The 21,615-nt window shown below is 41.7% G+C and overlaps 3 protein-coding genes across 5 annotated transcripts; 2 read left to right on the plus strand and 1 right to left on the minus strand.

Moving 5' to 3' along the window:
* Positions 1-319: 319 nt before the first annotated feature.
* LOC121795124 (glyoxylate/hydroxypyruvate/pyruvate reductase 2KGR-like) lies at positions 320-3,781 on the plus strand. Of its 3 annotated transcripts, none has more exons than XM_042193575.1 (3): positions 320-819; positions 1,306-1,846; positions 3,078-3,781. In XM_042193575.1, exons 1-2 carry the CDS (start codon positions 379-381, stop codon positions 1,822-1,824), a joined length of 960 nt encoding a protein of 319 aa, XP_042049509.1. In that variant the 5' UTR covers positions 320-378; the 3' UTR covers positions 1,825-1,846; positions 3,078-3,781. The 3 variants fall into 3 exon arrangements, with proteins under 3 accessions (XP_042049509.1, XP_042049508.1, XP_042049507.1); XM_042193574.1 differs by lacking the exon at positions 3,078-3,781 and adding an exon at positions 1,937-2,156; XM_042193573.1 differs by lacking the exon at positions 3,078-3,781 and having other exon boundaries at positions 1,306-2,156.
* Positions 3,782-6,352: 2,571 nt separating this feature from the next.
* LOC121795153 (dynein light chain 1, cytoplasmic-like) lies at positions 6,353-7,125 on the minus strand. The gene is made up of 2 exons (XM_042193611.1): positions 6,845-7,125; positions 6,353-6,751 (listed from the first exon to the last, which is right to left on the minus strand). The coding sequence occupies exons 1-2, from the start codon at positions 6,980-6,982 to the stop codon at positions 6,611-6,613; spliced, it is 279 nt and encodes a 92-aa protein (XP_042049545.1). The 5' UTR covers positions 6,983-7,125; the 3' UTR covers positions 6,353-6,610.
* Positions 7,126-18,623: 11,498 nt separating this feature from the next.
* On the plus strand, positions 18,624-20,439 carry LOC121795129. Its single transcript, XM_042193580.1, has 3 exons — positions 18,624-19,454; positions 19,688-19,873; positions 19,990-20,439. Exons 1-3 carry the CDS (start codon positions 19,017-19,019, stop codon positions 20,269-20,271), a joined length of 906 nt encoding a protein of 301 aa, XP_042049514.1. The 5' UTR covers positions 18,624-19,016; the 3' UTR covers positions 20,272-20,439.
* The last annotated feature ends 1,176 nt before the right edge of the window (positions 20,440-21,615 follow it).

Raw genomic sequence — 21,615 nt, forward strand, 5'->3', positions numbered from 1 at the left:
CAAAGTTAAAACTTCCAATTCTCTACTGACGATGTTTTAGGCAAATGCGATGTTGAATTGACGCACACGTATAAAATTTATTTTGATAATATGTATGAATAGTACGTATGTGTATTAATATTATGACGTCGATGATTTTCATATGTAAATTTTTTATAAATTGATGAGATGGCACAATTAAAAATTTACAAAAAATTGTGATTAGCTCTTTAAAATTTAAAAAAAAAGATATTAACTAGATATAATTTGTTTTACATGGTAGTAAATTTTTAGAGAAGAAATTATGATTAATCATTATTTGTAGATATCACAAGTCATAACTAATCCCTCTCTCAAAAACCCGCGAAACCCAACTGCAATCCGCCAAACAGAGTGAAAATGGAGACTGCTTCAAATCCAATCGGCGTTCTCCTACTCCGGCCGCTGTCGCCGTACATCCAGCAAGAGCTCTCCAAACGCTACGCCCTCTTCAAATTCTGGGAGTCTCCGCCGCATCTCCGCCGCGATTTCCTCGGGGAGCACTCGAGCTCGATCAGGGCGGTGGTCTGCAACGGCGTGCAAGGCCCCGACGCCGAGATGATCGACGCGCTTCCGCTCCTCGAGATCGTGGCCAGCCACAGCTCCGGCCTCGATAAGATTGATCTGGATAGGTGCCGGACGAGGGGCATTAGGGTAACTTACACCCCCGACGCGTTGACGGATGAGGTGGCGGACATGGCGATTCTGCTGATTTTGGCTACTTCGCGCCGGATTTGTGCGGCGGACCGGTATGTCAGGAGGGGCGAGTGGAGGAATTCTGATTTCAAGTTGTCCTCGAAGGTGAATTTTGTTTTTCGATTTATTTCGATTGCTATTGCGATAGGATTTGGGGATTTTAGGAATAGGGTTAGCTTGATATTTTGATTTTATTTGCCGTGTGTTATTTTTTCCTCGAATTTTTCCCTTATTGCACTTTCCTATAAACATGTACTACAAATCATTCTGTTATTTACAGTCACTGGAATTTAATTAACATTGATTGAGATTTTTGTGGGAAATGAAAAGCAAAGGATGAATTTTGAAGCTTCAAATAGAATGATGGCTTTGAGATTTTACAATGTTGAGATGATATTTTCATTACTGCACGAATGAGTTCTGCTTAGGCGATTGGATTTGAAAATGAGGCGTTTTTGAAACTTTTGTTGTGATTTTTAATGGTAAATCGGCCATTTTGTGTTCGAAGTTTTCTTGGAAGGTTTATGATGATTATTATGTTAGATCAATGAAGTAGTAATCTTGGTATCTGTTTCCTTCACATTTCATTAGTTCAGTGGGAAATCAGTTGGTATTATTGGATTGGGAAGGATTGGCTCAGCCATAGCTAAGAGAGCTGAAGCTTTTGGGTGTCGAATCGGATACCACTCTCGTTCACCAAAACCAGATTCAAGATATAACTACTACACTTCTGTCACTGACCTGGCCTCGGACTCCCAAATCCTTGTTGTGTCGTGTGCACTAACGCCTGAAACTCACCACATTGTCAACCGTGGTGTCATGGACGCGTTAGGTAGAGATGGGATTATCATCAACATTGCAAGAGGCTCCCACATTGACCAAGCTGAGTTGATCTCTGCCCTTGCTGAAGGCAGGTTGGGAGGAGCCGGTCTAGATGTGCTGGAACACGAGCCTGAGGTGCCTGATCTATTAGCTCAGCTTGACAATGTAGTCCTCTCACCACATGGCGCAGCTAGCACATATGAAACACGCAAGAGACTGGCGGACCTCATCATTGGACACCTGGAAACACATTTTTCAAACAAACCGTTGCTTAATCCTGTCATCTAAGAGTCGCACCACAGCTGATAAGGTATGGTTTCAGCTAAACTCACTTAACATTAGACAAATGCATGCTTTTTGTTCATGAAATATGTAAGTAAATTATAATTCTGTTTATTAGTTCGTATTGTATACGTGGTCGGGACTCAATGGTGATTGAAGATGTGAAGATTGGATCAATAATGATAGGAGGTCGGTCCATACGACTACTGATTTAAGTAGGTTGTATGATTCTTTAGTCACACTCACTACTTCTGTCATCATCCAAAACACAACATTGAGGGGATTTGTTTTATGCTACCTCATGTGCTTCTACTGAAACAACTATTGATTTTCAAGTATTCTATGATCTTCTTGACTTGGTCCCCCCCCCCCCCCCTCGTTTTGCTATGAACTCCATTGACACCAAAAACTTTTTAAAAAGTTAATGGTTTAAGATCAAACCTAATAGATCACTTTATCCCATTGTCGTCTTAGTTTACTCTAGAGTTAATTGTTGGAAATAACATTGTTTATTGCCACTTCCACGAGATTCTAAAAATGTCGAAATTATAATAGATTTTGGGCATCTTTATAGTGGTAGTTTTAGACAGAACATGATGGTAAAAATTTTGTGTTATTAATAAAAGGATAAAACAGACAAGTTGTAACTAAAACATTTTTAAAATTCATTTAAAGGCCTGCATATTCAGTTGAACATGGTGTTATCTTGGATAATTAATCATTTCCTTAAAGAGACAATAGTAAGTTTGCCAAACAAATTTGTTGAAGATTTCTTCTGACAATACAGTTAGTTGTGCCACGTGAAGCTTTAGAGCATCCGCAACGCGGCGTGATATCATCCTGCGTTCCGTGCCGGAGGGACGGAACGCCCGCGAGACGCGTTGCGGCACTCCGTCCCGCCCCGGAACCGTACCCATCTCGTCTCGTAACCCGTCCCTGCGAGACGCTGGACGGGCTGTCACGCCACGCGCCCCTGCGCCATGCGTGACGCCCACTAGCCGGCCCGCGGGTAGGCGTCGTCACGATGACGCAATAAATCTTTTTTTAAATTCGAATTAAAAAAATAATAATTTTTTTATTAAACGGTAATATTACCTTTTATATCCGTTTTTTCTCTTTTTTTTAAATTTTTTTCTTTTTTTACTCTATAAATACTCCTAATTCATCCTCATATCACACACAACTACACATCTATTCTTCCTAAATCAATTTCATTTCCTCTCCAATTTTCATCTAACATCTCATCACAAAATGTCCAGCGACAGCAACTCCGGCGGTGGCGGCTCCGGCGGGTGGGATCTCAACACGTTTAACGATTGGGAGACCATGTACAACACACTGGGTGGTTCCGGTTCGTCGACGTCGGGCACCCAGGGTTCGGCGACGCCGGGTGGGTACCAACCAGTGTTGTTAAAATCGCGCCCCGAGCGCGCTTGGGTCGCGGGTCGCAAGGGTCGAGACCGACATCGCCCCGATGCGGCGGGGTCGTGCGAGATCCGTGGAGCGACGGTGGGGCGCGCCTTGGTCGCCTGGGTCGCCGTGGGTCGCTTGGGCCATCTGGGTCGCCGTGGAGCGAGCCGATTTTTTCTTCTCCTTTCTTCATCAGCCACCACTCCTTCGACGTGGGTCTTCTTCAGCAAAAGCAAAAATCACTTTATTCTTCAGCCACCACTCCTTCGACGACTCGACGTCCAGATTTTCAAGGTTTATCTATATGTACAAGCATCAAAGTTTTTTTGTATTCTCCTATTTTCCATCGTTTTTCTTGGGTGGACTCAAATTAAAGTTTGGCTTTTTTATCTTTCTTGCATCGGGGTTTGTGAAAAAAATGAGTGTAGAGGTTGAACATGATTTGGCAAGAGGAGAATGAGAGTTGGTACAGGTGTAATCTTGTCCAAAATCCCATAATCAGCTTGTGGAGTTTTGATTTGAATAATAAAAAAGGTGTCAGGATTAAATATTCTATAAATTGTGTCAGCTTTCGTGAAGCAAATCAAGAGAGAGATAAAAATTTACAGAGGCTTCCGTGAAGCAAAGCAATTATGTGTTACTTTTTTCCAACTTTTTTTCTCTCATATTCCATTTTTTACAACATGTTTCTTGGCCTTTTTGTTTTTTTAAAGCACTTGTTCACGAGGTCATGTCGGATGAATAAAAATAATTATTAGTTTTATTAGTTTTTCTATCAATAGCAATTTCATACATTGTGAATTATCATTAATTATAAATAAATGATTGTTTCTTTCTACATATCATTTTTATACAAAATGTCTCAAGACCCCGCTAGGAAATATGCAAGAGCTGATCCGAATACCAGATATAAACTTACATGCAACTTTCTACATATCATTTTGGAACTTTGATGATTTTTTATAATAAAATTCAGTTATTTAGTTATGTTATGTTGTTTAAAATTTTATATTTTTCGTCTAATCTTCTTTTTTTAATATGGAGTAATGATGTATGTAGATTTATTTGATGTGATAAACATTCAAGCAATAAACTTATAAAAGAGATACAAATATAATCATCATTCGGCTATTCTGGCGCCCCGATTTGTGGGTCTCTCGCCCCGTCGCCCCATTGCCCCGCGACCCGGGGTCCCCCCTCATCGCCCCGGGGCGCCCCGCGACCCTAACAACACTGGTACCAACCACCCACTTTTGACGTGGATGCATACGCACGTCCCTCCGCCCCGCGGTATTCGCAGGGATTATCCCAGATTCGGGAGGATTTCCCCGTTGAACCCACTCTGGGAGGAGGCCGAGGCGGGCGAAGCTCCAGGGCGGAGTCGGAGGCGGGCGAAGCTCCAGGGTGGAGTCGGAGGCGGGCGAGGAGGAGGATCTAGGCCGGCATCCGTACAGCAACAACGAAACGATGGCGGTGTACAACGCTTGGATCACCGTCTCGTACGATCCCGTCGTCGGGAATCAACAACCCAACAAGTGCTTATGGGAAAAGGTCACCGAGATCTACCACCAGATGAAGCCGAAAGGGTCTCGGAAGCGCACATATAAGATGCCCCGCTGTCACTTTGGCCGAGTCGACAAACAGGTCAAAAAATTCTGTGGCATCTACTCGACCGAAGCGGCGCACTACCAAAGCGGAGCTTCGGGAGCCGACATTCTGAGGGCGGCTTTGCGCTTCTACAACCAGGACACCGGTAAACAATTCAAATATGTTGATATTTTGCAGGTCGTCAAGGACGAGGAAAGGTGGGCCGGCGGTGTCCGCTCCAGCTCGGGCTCAACCTCAAAGCGCACGAAGCACACGGCGAGTGGCCAATACGCATCTGGTGACAGGGGTGAGGGCAGCGGCGCACAAGAGGGTGCACCGCAGGAGTTTGTGGGCACGGCCAGCGATGCCGCGGTATCCAGCCATGGGCGCCGTCGGCCGCAAGGGACCAAGGCGGCGAAGGCGGCTAGAGCGAGGAAGGGCCGAGGCGAATCAAGCCAGGCGGCCCCGGGATCGGGCTCGGGGGTCTCGAACACCCTTATGGCGGTGTACATGACCGCCACAATGGCGGACACTTCCCGTTTCTCGCCCTCCCAATACCAAGCCTGGTGGAACGGAATTGTGCATATGGCAGCACAACTTGGTCTTCCGCCTCCTATTGCACCTCCACCGCCTTCAGGGGATGATTCGCCGGCGGAGTAGTTTTTTTATTTTCTTTAAATTTGTATTTTAAATTATGCAACGTTTAATTTTTTAGGATTTTAATTGTGTGTTTTTTATTTTTTAAAATTTTAAGTTGTAATTTTTTTTATGTTGTGTGTTTTTTAATGAAGTGTGTTTGTTTTAATTGAATTGAGTTGGAAATAAAAATAAAAAATGAAATTGAATTAATAGTAATTTAAGGAATGGTTAAGGAACGGATAAGGAACGGAGGGTTGCAGGTTCCGTTTCTTAGTTAAGAAATGAAGTAAAAAAGTGCATTGAGGTTCGCAAATAGTAGTTTAAGGAACGGTTAAGGAACGATATAGCAACAGCGCCGTGGATTGCCATAGGGACTAGCTAAATATTATACTACCATTTCCCACAACAGAGTTCATTATTCTATTGCAGACATAAAATGGCACTTAAATCTAGATTTTGTCGTCATTTTTTAAAACCGTGCTCCAAAAAACTAGTAGCTAGGAATTAGGATGGGCACTTAGATCTAGATTCTTGTTGTCATTTTTCTAATCGATTCTCCAAAAAACTAGCTAGGATGCTAAGTTTCACCTTCTTGAAACTTAGTTTTTACAAAGAGAATTGATGTCTGTCTTGTATTCCACTCCACTCCACTCCCCCCACTCAGTCACAGCAATTGGTGATTTGGAATCAAATTAGATGCCAAGTGTAAACATTTTGTGTTGTGTTTTTGTGTCGGCAAAACAGAATATGGAATCACATCATTTACAAGTTGAGTTGTGGTGCAATGTGTGCACAATGTAAAAGATGTAGGTAGGAATAGGAATATAGGATGCAAGAGAAGAGACTGATGATTGCAAGTGTTGAGCTTATCCACAACATTCATCTTCTAGATAAAACATTCCACAAATATTTTCCAGATAAATGATTTATAGAGCTTCAAGACCTTTCTGATCATACAAACCTCAGTCAAATTTCTTCTCATGAACATGCCCAGATCATTATATCATATTTTGTTACAGCCTAAACTTCTGCATAAGAGGAGTATCAAAAGGAGTTCCTCAACAGCAGAAAAAAGTTAGAAAAGGAAATGAACACTTTGTCTTCTTTCCTATAGTCCTAACACACATTCCACAACACCCTCTGTCTCTCTCTACCACTAGGAAGCACCTTTGAAGATGAGGAAGTTGAGAGTCTCTAGTGTGAAATATATGAAGCTCCCTTTAAAGTGAGTGAAAAAACACCCAAAGTTGGATCCCACCACACACTGCCATCCACTCCCATACTTCTTGTCGAACTCCTGCAACCAAACAGACCTTCAGCCCTCAGCACCCAACATAAAAAAAACTGAATCTTGAAATACCCAAAAACAGAAATTAGAAAAATATCTGACCTTCTTGATGTGGGCAGCTATGGATTTGCATTCAAGAACATCGTAGAGATCCAAAGCCTGAGAAGCAGATGCCATTGCCTGGATCTGCATCTTCAATGGCATATCTGTGTCCTCAATCAAAGCTTTCCCTTCCAACATCTTCCTGCAAAACTTAAATCCCTCTTCGACAAAACTTTTCTTTGTTGGTGTTTGAATCTCTCTCACTCTCTCTCTGTGTTGCAGAAAAGAAGAGTAGTAATGATTTTATAGAAGGTATTGCAGGAGGATTGATCATAATCTACTCAAAGCCTTGTAAGTATTAATGCATTTAAAATATGTGTGAGATATTGGAGTGATTTGGCACATTTCCCAATTATTTTAAATGTCCTTTTTCTCCCCTCTTTAAGGACTTTATTGGCTTATTCTATTCTGGGACTCTCTTTTATGGCGTCATCCATCAAAGAGGATAACGATGTTAGGGATAAAGCTGGTGAGGCCCAAGAGCATCTTTAACGCAAGGGGCCGGGCCGCATCTCGCGAGTCCCGGCCCGTCCCGAGCGTTGCACGGAGGAGAGTCACGGCCCAGGCCCGTCCCGGGGCCGCGTTCCCGGCCTGTCGCGCGTCCCGCGTCCCGGCCTGGGACGGCGTTGCACGGTGACGGGCCGCAACTGTAGAGTCCCGGCCCAGCGTTACACGCTCCTCGGGCCGGGCCGCAACCAATTTTTTTTTTTAAATTCGAAAATTTTTTCTATAAATACTACTCCATTTTCATACACATTCAACTTCATATTCAACTTCAAATCTCTTCCTTGAATTCGAAAAAATGCCTCCACGTCAAAGAATATTCGAAGATCAAATGTCTCGGTCGTTAGCAGAGGCGCTACCGGCAATCCAAGAAGAAATCAACAACGAAGTTGAACGCTACCAAGCTGTTATGTTTTTCTGTTTTTATGTATTTTATTTTCAGTTTTAAAATTTCTATGTTGTAATTTTGCAGTATTCGATGAAATTAAATTTTCCGTGTTATAAATTTCCAGCGTTTTTTTATTTTACGAGTTAAATAGGTTGGAGTTGTGAATAGTGTCATTTATTAGTTGCGGCCTGGGCCGCAACCTGCAGGGTTACAGCAGTTGGGTCCTGGGCCGCAACTGTAGAGGAATGATGACGTGGAGGGGACTTAGGGCCGGAAATGGGGACGGGGTTAATGATGCCCTAAATCAATCCTACCTCTCTTTTTTTTGTTTATTAATTTCTATTTTATTGCCACTATTTTGGAAAGATCAAGAGCATCTTCATAAAAATATTTCTTGCTTTTTGTTTGATTTATCTCAATTGCCATAATTTTTGAAAGATTAGCTGAAGATGACTAGAGTGAGAAAGACAGAAATTTGGCAACTGCCAAGTCTCCTAATGAAACAAGTCTTGCTTGAAGACCACGGGTGTGGAAATGCGACTTCAGAAAATCTTATAAAAAGCACAAAGTTGGTTAGGATGGTGTTCTCGTAAGATTGAGTTTTATGAATGTTGTTCGATATTGTGGATACGGCCTTGGGACAATATTAATCTTGGGTCAGCTTAATTTTGAGTAAACTATGAATTTTTTTTTATCTTAAGCAGTCAAACCAATTGTATCTTAAAAGAGTATATTGTGGAAAGGGAGAATTTCATTCATTCAACGTGTTCGATTTACAGAGGCATATACACGGTATTAAGTAGTGGAAGAAATAGCTAAACATGGTAAAGATTTACCCTAACTAATTTCCCCTTCTCCACGGTAATTCCCTAATCTCAGGGATCTTTCCTTGATTTTATTTTATTTACTTTCCAATATTCCCCCTCAAGTTAAGTAATGAGATCACTCATTCTTAACTTGCCCAATACTTCGCGGAAGCTTCTTGAGTCCACAGCCTTTGTTAGGATATCGGCTAACTGATCTTCAGACTTTACAAAGGGAAGTTCTATGTTAAGGACCTAATTCCTTAACGGAGATCGGCGGTTGTCTGCTCGGCGATCAAGGGATTTTTCCGGCGTCTCGAGAGGAGATCGGCGGTGGTTCTAGTGTCTTGCTGTGCGCGGAACTCCTCCATCGGGCAGCAAGACACTAGAACCACCGCCGATCTCCTCTCGAGACGCCGGAAAAATCCCTTGATCGCCGAGCAGACAGCCGCCGATCTCCGTTAAGGAATTAGGTCCTTAACATTCTACTATTCTGGCCTCTATGTTGTCTTTGATGAAGTGCATATCCACCTCTACATGCTTCGTCCGATCATTCTAAACTGGATTCTCAGATATACTGATTGATGCCTTGTAATCGCAGAACAACTTACACGACTTTTGCGAATTCATGCTTAACTCCATCATTAGCTTCTTCAACCATAGGATCTCGGTTAGGCCACTCCTAATCCCTCGAACTTTGCCTCGGCACTTGACAAGGCAACCACTTTCTGCTTTTTGCTCCGTCAAGTGACAAGATTCCCTCTTACAAAGGTAAAGTACCCCGCAGTCGACTTTCTATCTTTTGGATTTACAGCCCAATCAGCATCCGTGAAACCATGAATCTTTATGTGCCCGTGGTTTTCAAACATAATCTTGTGTCCAGGTGTCCCCTTTAGATATCAGACTATCCTCAGAGCTGTTTTCCAGTGAGCTACTTGAGGTGCATGCATGAGATACCTTGTTCGAGGAGTTGGCTCAGCTCCTTCAACTATCTGTAGTCCATGATTCTACACCATGGGAGTGTCATCCGGCTTACAGACTAACAATCCTGTTTCTGCCAATAAGTCGAGTACATACTTTTTGTGGTTGATGAAGATTCCCTTGCTTGGCCTCAACACCTCTATTCCTAAAAAGTACTTGAGTAGACCCAAATCTTTCATTTGAAATTTTGCAAACAAATTTTTCCTTAACTGATTGATTTCCTCTGCATCATCTCCAGTAAGGATCATATCATCCACATAAATAATTAAGCACGTAATCTTTCCTTTCCTTTTCTTCAGAAATAGCGTGTGATCAGAGTTACTTTGCTTGTACCCATACTTCTTCATCACATCTGTGAACCTCTCAAACCATGCTTTGGGCGACTGTTTGAGTCCATACAAGGTCTTCTTCAATTTGCAAATCTTTCCTCCTTCAAATTCCCCTGTAAATCCAGGTGGTGCCTCCATGTATATAGGTTTTGACAGCTCCCTGTGTAAGAATGCATTTGTCACATCAAACTGGTGTAGTGGTCACTCTCTGTTTGCCGCTATCGAGAACAACACTCGAATAGTACTCATTTTTTCGACAGGTGAGAAAGTTCCAACACAGTCAACTCCGTAGGTCTGAGTGTACCCTTTTGCTACCAACCTTGCTTTATATCGTTCAATGGACCTATCTGGCCTTCTTTTGATGGTAAAGACCCACCGACATCCCACAGTGTGGATTCCCTCAGGTTTCAGGAAAACTTCCCATGTTTTGTTCTTCATTAGAGCCTTCATTTCTACCAACATCGCTTCTCTCAAATGGGTAATTTTCATGGCTTCCTCTGCGGTTCGAGGGAGCTCCTCCTCTTCATAAAGGGCTGTTGCGAATGCCCTTGCCATCTCACTCAAGTTTGCTTTAGCCAAATTTGCCATCGAGTACCGGCTTCTCGTGTTAACCTTGCTGGGCTATAACGCTTAGGCGGTACACCACGATTGACTCTTGGAGGGAGTATGTATCATCCAGTGTCACCATCAATTGCTGCATTCTCCTCTTCACCAGAATTGTTAGAGGTAAGAATTGTACTATCTGAGCTAGTTTCAGGAATTACCTCAGATATCACTGGAGGAGGACTTAACTGCGGTGTAGGCGGCTGAGGAGGCTCTACAGCGGACATGATCAGCTCGGCGGTGGCACTAGCTTGCTCTGTTGGTTCCACAGTCGAGTCGCATGAATGTGGTAACACAGCCCAAGGAAATGGTCTAATACAATCTCTCGGATTCTCCCCTGACTGATACAACTCTCTCCATGACCCCGAGTTTGGGTGTAGAAAAAATACTCACATTCTAGAAAGTTACAGTTCATGGTTGTAATTATTTTTCTAGAAACTGGATCATAACAACGATACCCCTTTGATTAGTCCCATACCCCCAAAAAACGCACTTAAATGCACAAGCAGAAAATTTACTTCTTTCATGTTTAGGAATATGAACATACACGGAGCATCCAAAATTCTGAGCGAAAATGTAAGAGGTTCTACAATTTTTGCTAGGGCTGAAAGTACTTGAAGAGGTGTTCGCATACCCAAAATTTTGGTACGAAGACGATTAACTAAGTACACAGCAGTAGCTACAGCTTTAGGCCACAAGAATTTTGGAACAATTGAATCAAAAAACAGGGCTCGAGTAACTTCTAGGATTATCCTATTTTTTCATTCTGCTACTCCATCTTCGGGGGTATATGGACAAGTCGTTTGATGAACCAAGCCTTTACTCCTATAAAACTCTGTCATTTCTTTATTAACAAATTCCCTACCATTATCAGATCGAAGTATCTTAATAGTGGTTTGGAACTGCGTTTGAATCAAGGTGAAGAAAATAGCAAATTTTTCAAAAACCGCCGACTTATCCTTCAAAAAATATATCCAAGTTAGTCTAGTGCAATCATCCACAAATATGAGAAAATATTTAAAACCATGATCACCAGTAATAGGCGCTGGGTCCCACACATCAGCATGTACTAACGGGAAAATATCCTTAACCCGTGTCTCACCAGACTTGTAAGATTGTGTGTGGCTTTTTGCCAAAACACATGATTCACAAGAAATATCTTGAAACTTAGAAAAATTGGGAAACAAAGTTTTAAGATAATCCGAGGATGGAGTCTCAATCTGCGGTGCCACAACCAGACTTCTCGATTAGCAAATCTGTGAGCAAGCATCGTTGTACCACCTTGTAGAGTAATCTCATCCACATAGTAGAGGCCTTGACGCTTAGTGACACGCCCAATTATCCTACTCGTCATGATATCCTATAATACACAGAAATTGGGATGCATCATTAATGTACAATTCAGTTCTTTGGTCACATGACTAATGGACATAAGCTTATGGGACAATTTTGGCACATAAAGACAATTGGAGAGTTTTAAGCTCGGTTAAATCTCAATAGTCCCACTCCACTAACAGTCATGAATTCCCCATCAACAGTTTGAATTGAGCTTTTGGTGGCCTCATTAAACATAGAAAAATCCTTTTTATCATAGGTCATTGTATTCGTAGCCTCACAATCAAATATCCACCCATTTTTCTTAGAATTAGTTTTACTCTGGGCCATACATGCAATAGAAATTTTTTCTAAGGGCGCAAACGGGTTCGGAGTCACAAATGCTGTTTTTGGCAGTTCTGGGGCAGAATTATGATTTATCACATGTTTAGGGCTAATTTGAACACATTTATCTCTATAGGGGGCAGATAAGGGTATAGGCGTATGATGGGGTATGTTTTTTGAAACATAATAATTTGAAGGACCTTTCTGCAAAAATATTGGTGGATTAGGATTATCAAATCTCAATCCAATACCTCCATGAGCGGCGCCCCCTTTTCTCTCGGCGAATGTTGCCCCGCCGATTACCTCCGTCAATTCCCCACGTCTGCCGCCCCCTCCGTTCCGGGAGTCTCCATCTCCGGTTCTCGGGCGAGGATTGGTGGCCTCGCGGTTGCCTCCTCCTGTCGGGAACAATCCACCGCCGCTGCCATCGTCCATCCCGATTGCTAATCGGGCTTTCGCCTTTTGATTTTCATCCCACCATTCGGGAAATCCAACCAAGAGAAAACATGATTCTCTGGTATGTTTATGTTTACCGCAATGAGAGCACCACAACTTGGATTTGTCCGGTTTGAATCCTCGTCCCCTGCGGTTGTGTCCGGCGGCGCGTTGCGGTGGTTGTTGGTTGATGCGTTGTTGCTGTTGGGGTTGGTTTCGGGCAGTGAATCCTAGCCCCACTCCGCCCGATGATGAGTCGTCACTGACTGTTCCGGTCGAGGGATCTGAGTTTGCTGCCGGCGGCATGATTTTGAGCCGGGTAGCTTCTCGTTTCACCCACCCGTATGCAGTTTTGATTGAGGGCAGGGGTTCTCCTTGAGGATATCGTGTCGGATTCCGTCATACCGGTCATTCAGTCCGGTGAAGAACTTAAACAAACGCTTTGTTCCTATGTAGGTTCGGAATTGCCCAACCCCTTTGTCACAGCAATCAATAGGGCGATTCTCGCATCGATCTATCTCGATCCAGATCCCATGGAGACGACGCCAATAGGTTTCGAGCCCTTGTTCTCCTTGCACTATCTTACTTGCTCTTTCCTCCAAGTCGTATAATAGGTACGGATCAGCGGTGCTCGCAAACGTGACAGACAAGCTTTCCCACAGGGCCTACGTTGTTTGGTTGTGTGCGAAGTCGACGATGATATCGGTTTCGATATTGTCGATTATCCAAGAGAACACAATCATGTCGGTCTCTTCCCATTCGGTATAGCCTTTCGCCCCTAGTTCCGGAAGCACAGGTATACCCGTGAGGTGCCGGAGAGCTCGTCTGCCCACAACGGCTATCCTCATTAGTTTCTGCCAGAGAAGGTAGTTGTTTCCATTGAGTTTGACCGCCAGAGTAACATTCTTACTCATTCTCAATCTTGAATCGTTGTTGTTGTTGGGTTTCTCTTCATCGTCTGAATGATCTACCATGGCCGAGATTTGGTATTCTCAGGTTGTGATGAATCTTATTCTAAGCCTTGCTCTGATACCATGTTAAAAGAGTATATTGTGGAAAAGGAGAATTTCATTCATTCAACTTGTTCAATTTACGGAGGCATATACACGGTATTAAGTAGTAGAAGAAATAGCTAAACATGGTAAAGATTTACCCTAACTAATTTCCCCTTCTCCACGGTAATTCCCAAATCTGAAGGATCTTTCCTTGATTTTATTTTATTTACTTTCCAACAATTGGAAATGAGGAAAACAATACTGAGTTCTTGTTGTATGTTTTGTCTATGTAGTATTAAATGTAAATAAAGTAGAAAAATTAAAAACAAGATTTTTATTGAGGTTTTAAAATAAATAAATACGACTACGTGATAACATATTTCATAATTAGAGTTACAATTTGTGACGTTTAATAATAAAATGGACAATATTAGAGGATAATCTAAGCAATGGATTTAATAAATCATCAAAAATCATCAACGAATGAGTTGGAAAAATTTTAGAACACTTGGATATTTAGGTTTTGATTTGTAATTACAATTATCTGAATTTTAATTGGTAGAAAAGTTAGTACACTGGTCCATGAAAATTGAAGCCAGAAGAAACAAAAGGATGATAAAGAGGTTATGGACGAAGTCAGATTAGATTAGTCATTTCAATATTTGCATTTCAGAATATAAAATTCATTCTCTCACTAATTATTGGGCATCAATGATTGCACAATCTTCTTTACTTAATATCTTATTCTGTACTACAGGTCATTCTTACATAGTTCATCGGTCTATTGAGATTATTTTTTTTAAATTGAATTCAATTAAGATAAATTTCATCATAAAGTTAAGAATCACATTAAATCTAATTTAAACTCTATCTACAACTGAAATAATCTAATTTAATCTATTAAATCGAACATTTTAGAACCTTCCAAGGATATATTAGACTCATGTGAAAGTGTACGATAATGTCTATATACACTAGGTTACTTTGAATTGATGATTAAACTAATTATTAGTCTATATGAATTGGATTTTTGCTAGTAAAAGGCAATGGTACGTTTAGGTGGGGCCGGAGTCTACTTACACCGGCACATAAAACTAAAAAATTTCATTAAATTCAATCTTTGAAGCTATTGTCAATCACGGGATATCACAACTCCACCTAAATCCATCTTGGGGTTGACTTGCATTATTATTTGTCATTTGTTATTAGTGACGACTGTCGCACCGTATTCGCCTTCCAATCACAACGATAATCTTGTTCATTGTGTCGGGCAGTTCACATGATTTCCTTCATCCGTGAATTGCAGAATTACTAAAATTACCATTGAAAGCAATCCGTCTGTTTCGAGTTTATGTGGGGAACGGTGAATCATTGTTATGCTCTTATGCCAGCTTGAAGACGGAATTGGTGATTCAGGAAACTACTTTTCACATCGACTTGCACATACTGCCGATCCACGGTCCAGATATTATTTTGGGAATGGCTTGGCTGAGATCCCTTCATAGGGTGACGACAGATTATGACGGGGGTACCATCGAGTTCCTGAGAGACGGGGCTCCCGTCTGCCTAAAAGTGGTGTCGCCTGGTCCGCGGGAAGTCTCCCTACGGATGTTTGCTTCGATAATGATGCATCAGGGGGACGCGGAGCAGGGAACGTTGTACCTGCGTCGTTGATGGCATCGAAAAAGACCCAGCCGCCGAATACACCGGAATCGTGAGAGCTGCCGAGGACACCACTAATTGCGGAAAACGATACTGAGGGAATTCTGGTAACTGTGCACTCGGCAAAGTTGTGTGCGGCGGTTCGGGATCCGGCCGTGGCGGCGGGCGCTGCAACGCCGATCGCCGATTCAAATCAGCGAGTTCCGACTCAAATCTTGCCATGGATGCCAAAATATGTTCGAACATGGTTTTCGTCGGATCCAACGGTTGAGTCTCCATCATCTGCGATATCACCGGGTCTGCTGACACCGGAAGCGAAGATAACGGAAGGGTTTCCGGTCGGAACTGCGTCGAAACTGTGAGGGACATGGTTCGAGATAAAGGCACCAAATTTAAAGGGATCGGTTCCCTTAATCGTTCAACCATCAACGAGGGCTGCTCGTCGCTGAGACGGTGATGCTGTCGCTTGCGAGATCCGGTGATCACGCTGAAGTAGGGCTTGCGGAGAAAATAAAAGATGCATAAATAGGGTAAATTATGATGTTATTTCTTGGATCTCAAAAATAACATAATCCTCCCCTTTTATATCTAAGGGCCCTAGGGTTGATTCGACTCTACGATTCGGGAAAGAATCAACAAAGAAAACCCGAAAATGAGCTTATAGATCCGCTCGACTCAAAATAAATATTCTAATGTTTAAAATAAAGAAAAGTAAATAAAACATAAATAAAATACTAATCTAAATAATCTTCACTTGATCAGCGTGAGACATACTCTCCATACCACACGGGCAGCCGTGACTCCCTCCTCGGCCGTCCGTTCCTCGCGTCAGCAGTATCCTCCGGCGGTTCTCTCTCCATTGTCTCGAACACCTGATACTCTTCCCTTCGTGACTGCTCCGGCACCTCCGGGGGTTCTCTACTCGGTGTGTTCTCACCTTGTGAAGAAGTACTCGTATCACGGGCTCTACAAGTTATGCCATGTAGATCCACCATCGGTGGTAAGTCGACATTATAGGTGCATACTTTTATAGAAACAAACATGTTGGATGGTGAATGGGCCGAAGTTCCTAAACAGACTGGGCTTCAATTTTGTTTTGATTGCGGGCTGAATTGAATTGGACCATCATTAATCATTTGTCGCATTATTCAGTATCATGTTTTGTATGTATACATTTTCCTTGCCGATTTGTTCATAAAAATAAAAATTCTATTTTCCATGACTCCATAAGTTGAATCAATAAACTGTAATTGAATGTAATATATTTAGATTAAAATTGGTCATTTACATCAGCCGTTTGAAAGGTTTCCCTATTCAGTAACCTTCGAATCTATGCTTATTTTCAACTTCCCAGAGCATTGATCGTTAATTCGTTATAGACTAATACCACGATCGAATCCCAGAAAAGCGGATCTAATTGAACATCTTGAGTAACAATACCTTGTTGCCTTTTATTGAATACCAATATTGTTTTTTATCCTATTATAGACATCCAGATCCAGTCTATAGCAAAACAACAAAATGCTGTCGGAGGAATAAATGAGAACGAAAAAACAAAAGAATGTTGTGGAGGGTGTCCTCATAGGTAAATGTAGAGGGTTTATAAGTTTTTTTTTAGATTTTATTTAGGATTTAGAATTTAGGGAAGCTAAAAGCTTATAAAGAGGGAAATTTTTTTTAAGTTCTATTAACAAGAAATTATTGATTTAATTTTATATATTTATGTTACTAATATAGATATAGGGATATAATTAAATGCAAACTTTAAATATTGTACAAACTTCAAACTATAATCTTGACCGTTAAAATATGTCAGCAGATGACCATATAATACCAACAAAAAATGTCAACACAATGTCAACGGTTGATGTTGGGTTGACACTGTGTTGACATTTTTTTTGCTGTTATTTTGTCATCTGTTGACATTTTCTAACGGTGCAGCTCATAGTTTGAAGATTGTACAATATATATTTTTATGCATTTTATATCAATATGGTGATCTATGTGTGTACGTAAATAAATACTACTACTTCTCCCGTCTCATGTTACTTGTACTTTTCTATTTCAGTCCATCCCAAACTACATATAATATTTCTATTTTATGTAAGAATTAGGCTATTTAATTAATATCTTAGAAATTAAATATTTCATTATTAAATAATATCTCATATTACACTTAAAATACTAATTTGATCACAAAGGGAGTGAAATATAAGCATTGTGAAAATAAAATTAAGGTGACATGGACGTCAAAGTGGCGTAAATGGCTTTGCGTCACCAAAATTCAATTACTGACTCCACCCTACTATATACATTTATTTTATAGTAGTAGGACTGTAGGATGTGGTCTCCAATCCAAGTTCGTAATATAACAACAAAGGTGATAACTACACTTACTTCATGAGTTATTATTTTTTTTATTTTTATACTAAACACAATAAATTGAAATAACGATATGACAGGACATATGTTATGCCAGCTAGCAATATTGAATTATACAGAGAAAAATATAAGCAAAGAATACATATATTGCGTAGATGGAAGATGCAATCTTCAAATTGATGGAATCGTAGAAGAACGAGTAGTTTCAAGGTTGAAAGTGAAATCAATTTAAATTTAGAATGGAAGTTTGAAAGTACTCCTTAAATTTTGTAGATGGAAGATGCAATCTTCAAATTGATGGAATCATAGAAGAACGAGTAGTTTCAAAGTTGAAAGTGAAATTAATTTAAATTTAGAATGGAAGTTTGAAAGTACTCCTTAAATTTTGTAGATGGAAGATGCAATCTTCAAATTGATGGAATCATAGAAGAACTAGTAGTTTCAAGGTTGAAAGTGAAATCAATTTAAATTTAGAATGAAAGTTTGAAAATACTTAAATTTTGTACTATACATTAGTACTCCATATAGTAAGAGATTTCATGGAGTTATGATATATTGATATTATTAGACATTAGTAGAATACTTCTTTTTTTATTGGTTCGAAAGGAAATTATGATCAGAATAATATAGTCTTACGTGATGTGATTATAGTGATTTTAAGCATTATTGCTCGGTGCTGAGCTTGGGAAAGGACTGTTAGCAGATTTAGGATTGGGGATCGATCATCTGACCGTTTGGTTAAAGATGCACGAGTCCCATGTCATTCGATCACATCCCTTGGATTCGAACGAGACATTTGTAGTGCTAAATGATCCTCAAAAGAGTGTCGTAAATCTATTACTAATAATACAGTAATACTACTAGACGATAAAATGAGATGGGATTGACCCTGTCTCGTATTGTTGCCGTCGAAACATAAACCAGCTAAATCAAACCATGCATGAGGGCCCCACTTTGCGAGAGCGACTCTTTGCTGCCGACACTCATTTCCAATTCTAAGCAAATCGCTTAGGCTCGGATCCAGGCTCAGCCTCGGAGCTCCCTCTTTCTTCCCCATGTAAAACCACACCACTTTCCATCTCTGCTTGCCGCCATGCACACACACTACACGGCACACGCACTCTTCACACTCTGCTTCTTCCATTCCTATTCTTTCCTTTTTTTTTCTTCTTCCTCACATTAAATTACACGCTTCTGTTGATCCATTCCTCTCTCTCTCTCAGTTGAACGCTCAAATTCTCTATTTTGCGGTTTAATCCAACAGAATTGTGCCTTTTTTTTAATTAGGGTTTAAGCATTCAAAACCTTTTCATCAATTCCGACTAATCCGATCTCACTAGTTAACCCTCTCGACTGATTTAAACCCCAATTGAGATCGTATTTGAACTGACACACACTTCTCACAAAAAAAGGGGGAAAGGAATTTGCAGAATGCAGCACACAAAATCAGAATCCGATCTAGCAAGCTTAGCTCCGTCGTCGCCGTCGCGATCTCCGAAGAGGCCGGCGTACTACGTGCAGAGCCCGTCGTCGTCCATGCACGCGACCCCCAATTTCACGAGCCCCATGGAGTCCCCCTCCCACCCCCACTTCGGCCGCCACTCCCGCAACTCCTCCGCCAGCCGATTCTCCGGAATTTTCCGCTCCTCGTCCGGCCGCAAGGCCGGGGCCGCCCGCACCAAGCCCAACGACAAGGGCTGGCCCGAGTGCCATGTCATCGTCGAGGAGGGGAATTACGACGATGACAAGGCCTGCACGCGCCGTTGCCAGGTGTTATTAGCCTTGTTCGGCTTTGTTGTGTTGTTTACCGTCTTCTGTTTGATCATCTGGGGCGCCGGGAGGCCTTTCAAGACCGAGGTTTCTGTCAGGGTAAGCTTTTGCCCGTTTTTGAATTTGGGGATTTCTGTTGAAATTGAGAAAAATGTCATGTGTTTAACCTTGTTGCTTTTGTAGTTGATTAATTGCAACTATTGAACTTCTTCGACTTAGCTAAGATATCGAATCTTTTACTATACGATTCGACTCTTTAATTACTCGATGGAGTTATGTCCAATTGATGTGATTTGTAGCTGAAGCGCTAACACTCTGGATGCTGTGTGCAGACCTTGATGGTCAGCAACATGTACATGGGCTCGGGTGCAGACTTCACTGGTGTTCCAACGAAGATGCTGAATGTGAACGGCTCCTTGAGGATCAGTGTGTACAATCCTGCAACATTCTACGGCATTCATGTCACTGCTACACCGGTCAATCTCTTCTACTCGGAAGTCGTTGTTGCAACAGGGGAGGTAAGGCATCTGCGAACATCCTCTGTTTCGCTTCACAGTTTGGTAGCTATGTGTCTACTCTGATTGTGTGATCCTTCAAATACTCTACTATATTTTATTTACTGTTTGTGATGCAGCTGAAGAAATACTATCAACACCGGAAAAGCCACAAGAATGCGGTGGTGCACATAGAGGGAACCCGAGTCCCCTTATACGGGGCTGCATCGAATCTGATAGTTGAAGATGGTGGTGCAGTTCAGGTCCCACTGACGTTGGAGTTTGAAGTGAGGACGCAAGGCGATTTGGTCGGGAAATTGGTGAGGACAATGCACCGGAGAAGAGTGTCGTGCCCACTGATCCTCGATTCAACGAGGAACAAGCCCATCAGGTTCAACAAGGATGATTGCACTTACAGCTGAAGTAACCTACTTGAACCACATTTTGTATACTACTACTATTCAACTTGTAACAGTGAAAGCAATATTCTTTTTTTTCAGTTGTGAAAATAGGAAATGTGAAGGTTGTGGTAACAGTTGTATCCTGTATAATGATTAATGTGCCAACAAATTCAGTTTAGTTGAAAGCAATGATCAGCTCAAAGTGACCATGAGTATAGGATAGTAAAATCCTAAATGAGATTAGTACATGATGGTTGGGCGAATTTTTGATGGTAGTAAATGCAGGTAATGAATATAGAACACGACACAAGGAATTACGTGGTTCGATTTACTGAGGTAAATCTACGTCCACGGGAAGAAAGGAGGGCAAGATTGTATTGCTTGATCTGGTTTTCCAGCTTACAAATACAGACTTGCTAAATAATATTTGATGTCTAGAGCCTTTCTATCTGATCTAAGTTCTATTTATACATTGAACTAAGATCGTGGCTTGCATCACCACTAACTAGGTCTCTAACTAGGTAGTGGATGTCGTGGAGGTCATGAGATCCTGCATGGGTCCACTATCTCTTTGTTTGGTCCGCTATCCTGCATGAGTTGACACCACTAAATAGATCGTGTAGTGGAGGTCGTGGAGGTTCTGCATGAGTCCACTATCTCCCAGTTCGGTCGAATACTGAGACCGAACTGCTGAACTATTGCCGAGCAGCTTTTGCCGATCTGAGAGTAGAGCTTGATTGGTCGGCTTTTACCGAGCTGTAGGCTGGGGCCGAACTCTTTGGTAATGCCGAACCGATTGGTTGGCTTTTACCGAGCTGTGCTTTTACCGAGCTGTAGGCTGGGGCCGAACTCTTTGGTAATGCCGAACTGATACTCTTCCTTGGGCTTTGGGCTGATGGGCCGTCACTGCTATTGGGCTTGTTTAGTACGTACCCCATCACTACCCCCCCCGAAAAGCGAAGTGAATCACTTCGGCGAAGCGAGTCACTTCGGCATTCTGGATAAAGGTACGGGGGAGGCTGACGTCAGGGGACGTGCCTTGCGCGTGACTGCATTAAATGCGACAGTAAAATCCGGCCGTTGAATCCTGAAAAGGTGGGATTCGAAACGGTGCGATGATTTTGAAATCTTCTCCGAATCTGATAAATACGTCCTTTCTTCATCATTTGAACACTTTTGCTATTGCTTCTTCTGCATTCTCTCTCTCTTTTGCGTAAAAATTTCCTTCCACTTTCAAGAATTTCTTCAGAATTTCTTCAGAATTTCTTCAGACTTTCAAAGAGTAAGAACCATGTCTTCTTCTTCTTCTTCTGAGTCAGGTAGCGGTAGGAAAGGGGGTAAGGGGTCTTCTAGCCGGAAAGAATC

The sequence above is a fragment of the Salvia splendens genome, chromosome 3 (genome assembly GCF_004379255.2).
Source record: "Salvia splendens isolate huo1 chromosome 3, SspV2, whole genome shotgun sequence".
Taxonomy (NCBI): Eukaryota; Viridiplantae; Streptophyta; class Magnoliopsida; order Lamiales; family Lamiaceae; genus Salvia; species Salvia splendens.

Coding starts and splice junctions, on each gene's coding strand:
- LOC121795124 (XM_042193575.1), top strand. CDS start 379: ATGGAGACTGCTTCAAATCCAATCGGCGTTCTCCTACTCCGGCCGCTG. Junction 820..1,305: donor ATTTCAAGTTGTCCTCGAAG/GTGAATTTTGTT, acceptor ACATTTCATTAG/TTCAGTGGGAAATCAGTTGG.
- LOC121795153 (XM_042193611.1), bottom strand. CDS start 6,982: ATGTTGGAAGGGAAAGCTTTGATTGAGGACACAGATATGCCATTGAAG. Junction 6,752..6,844: donor TAGCTGCCCACATCAAGAAG/GTCAGATATTTT, acceptor GTTTGGTTGCAG/GAGTTCGACAAGAAGTATGG.
- LOC121795129 (XM_042193580.1), top strand. CDS start 19,017: ATGCAGCACACAAAATCAGAATCCGATCTAGCAAGCTTAGCTCCGTCG. Junction 19,455..19,687: donor AGACCGAGGTTTCTGTCAGG/GTAAGCTTTTGC, acceptor TGCTGTGTGCAG/ACCTTGATGGTCAGCAACAT. Junction 19,874..19,989: donor TCGTTGTTGCAACAGGGGAG/GTAAGGCATCTG, acceptor TTTGTGATGCAG/CTGAAGAAATACTATCAACA.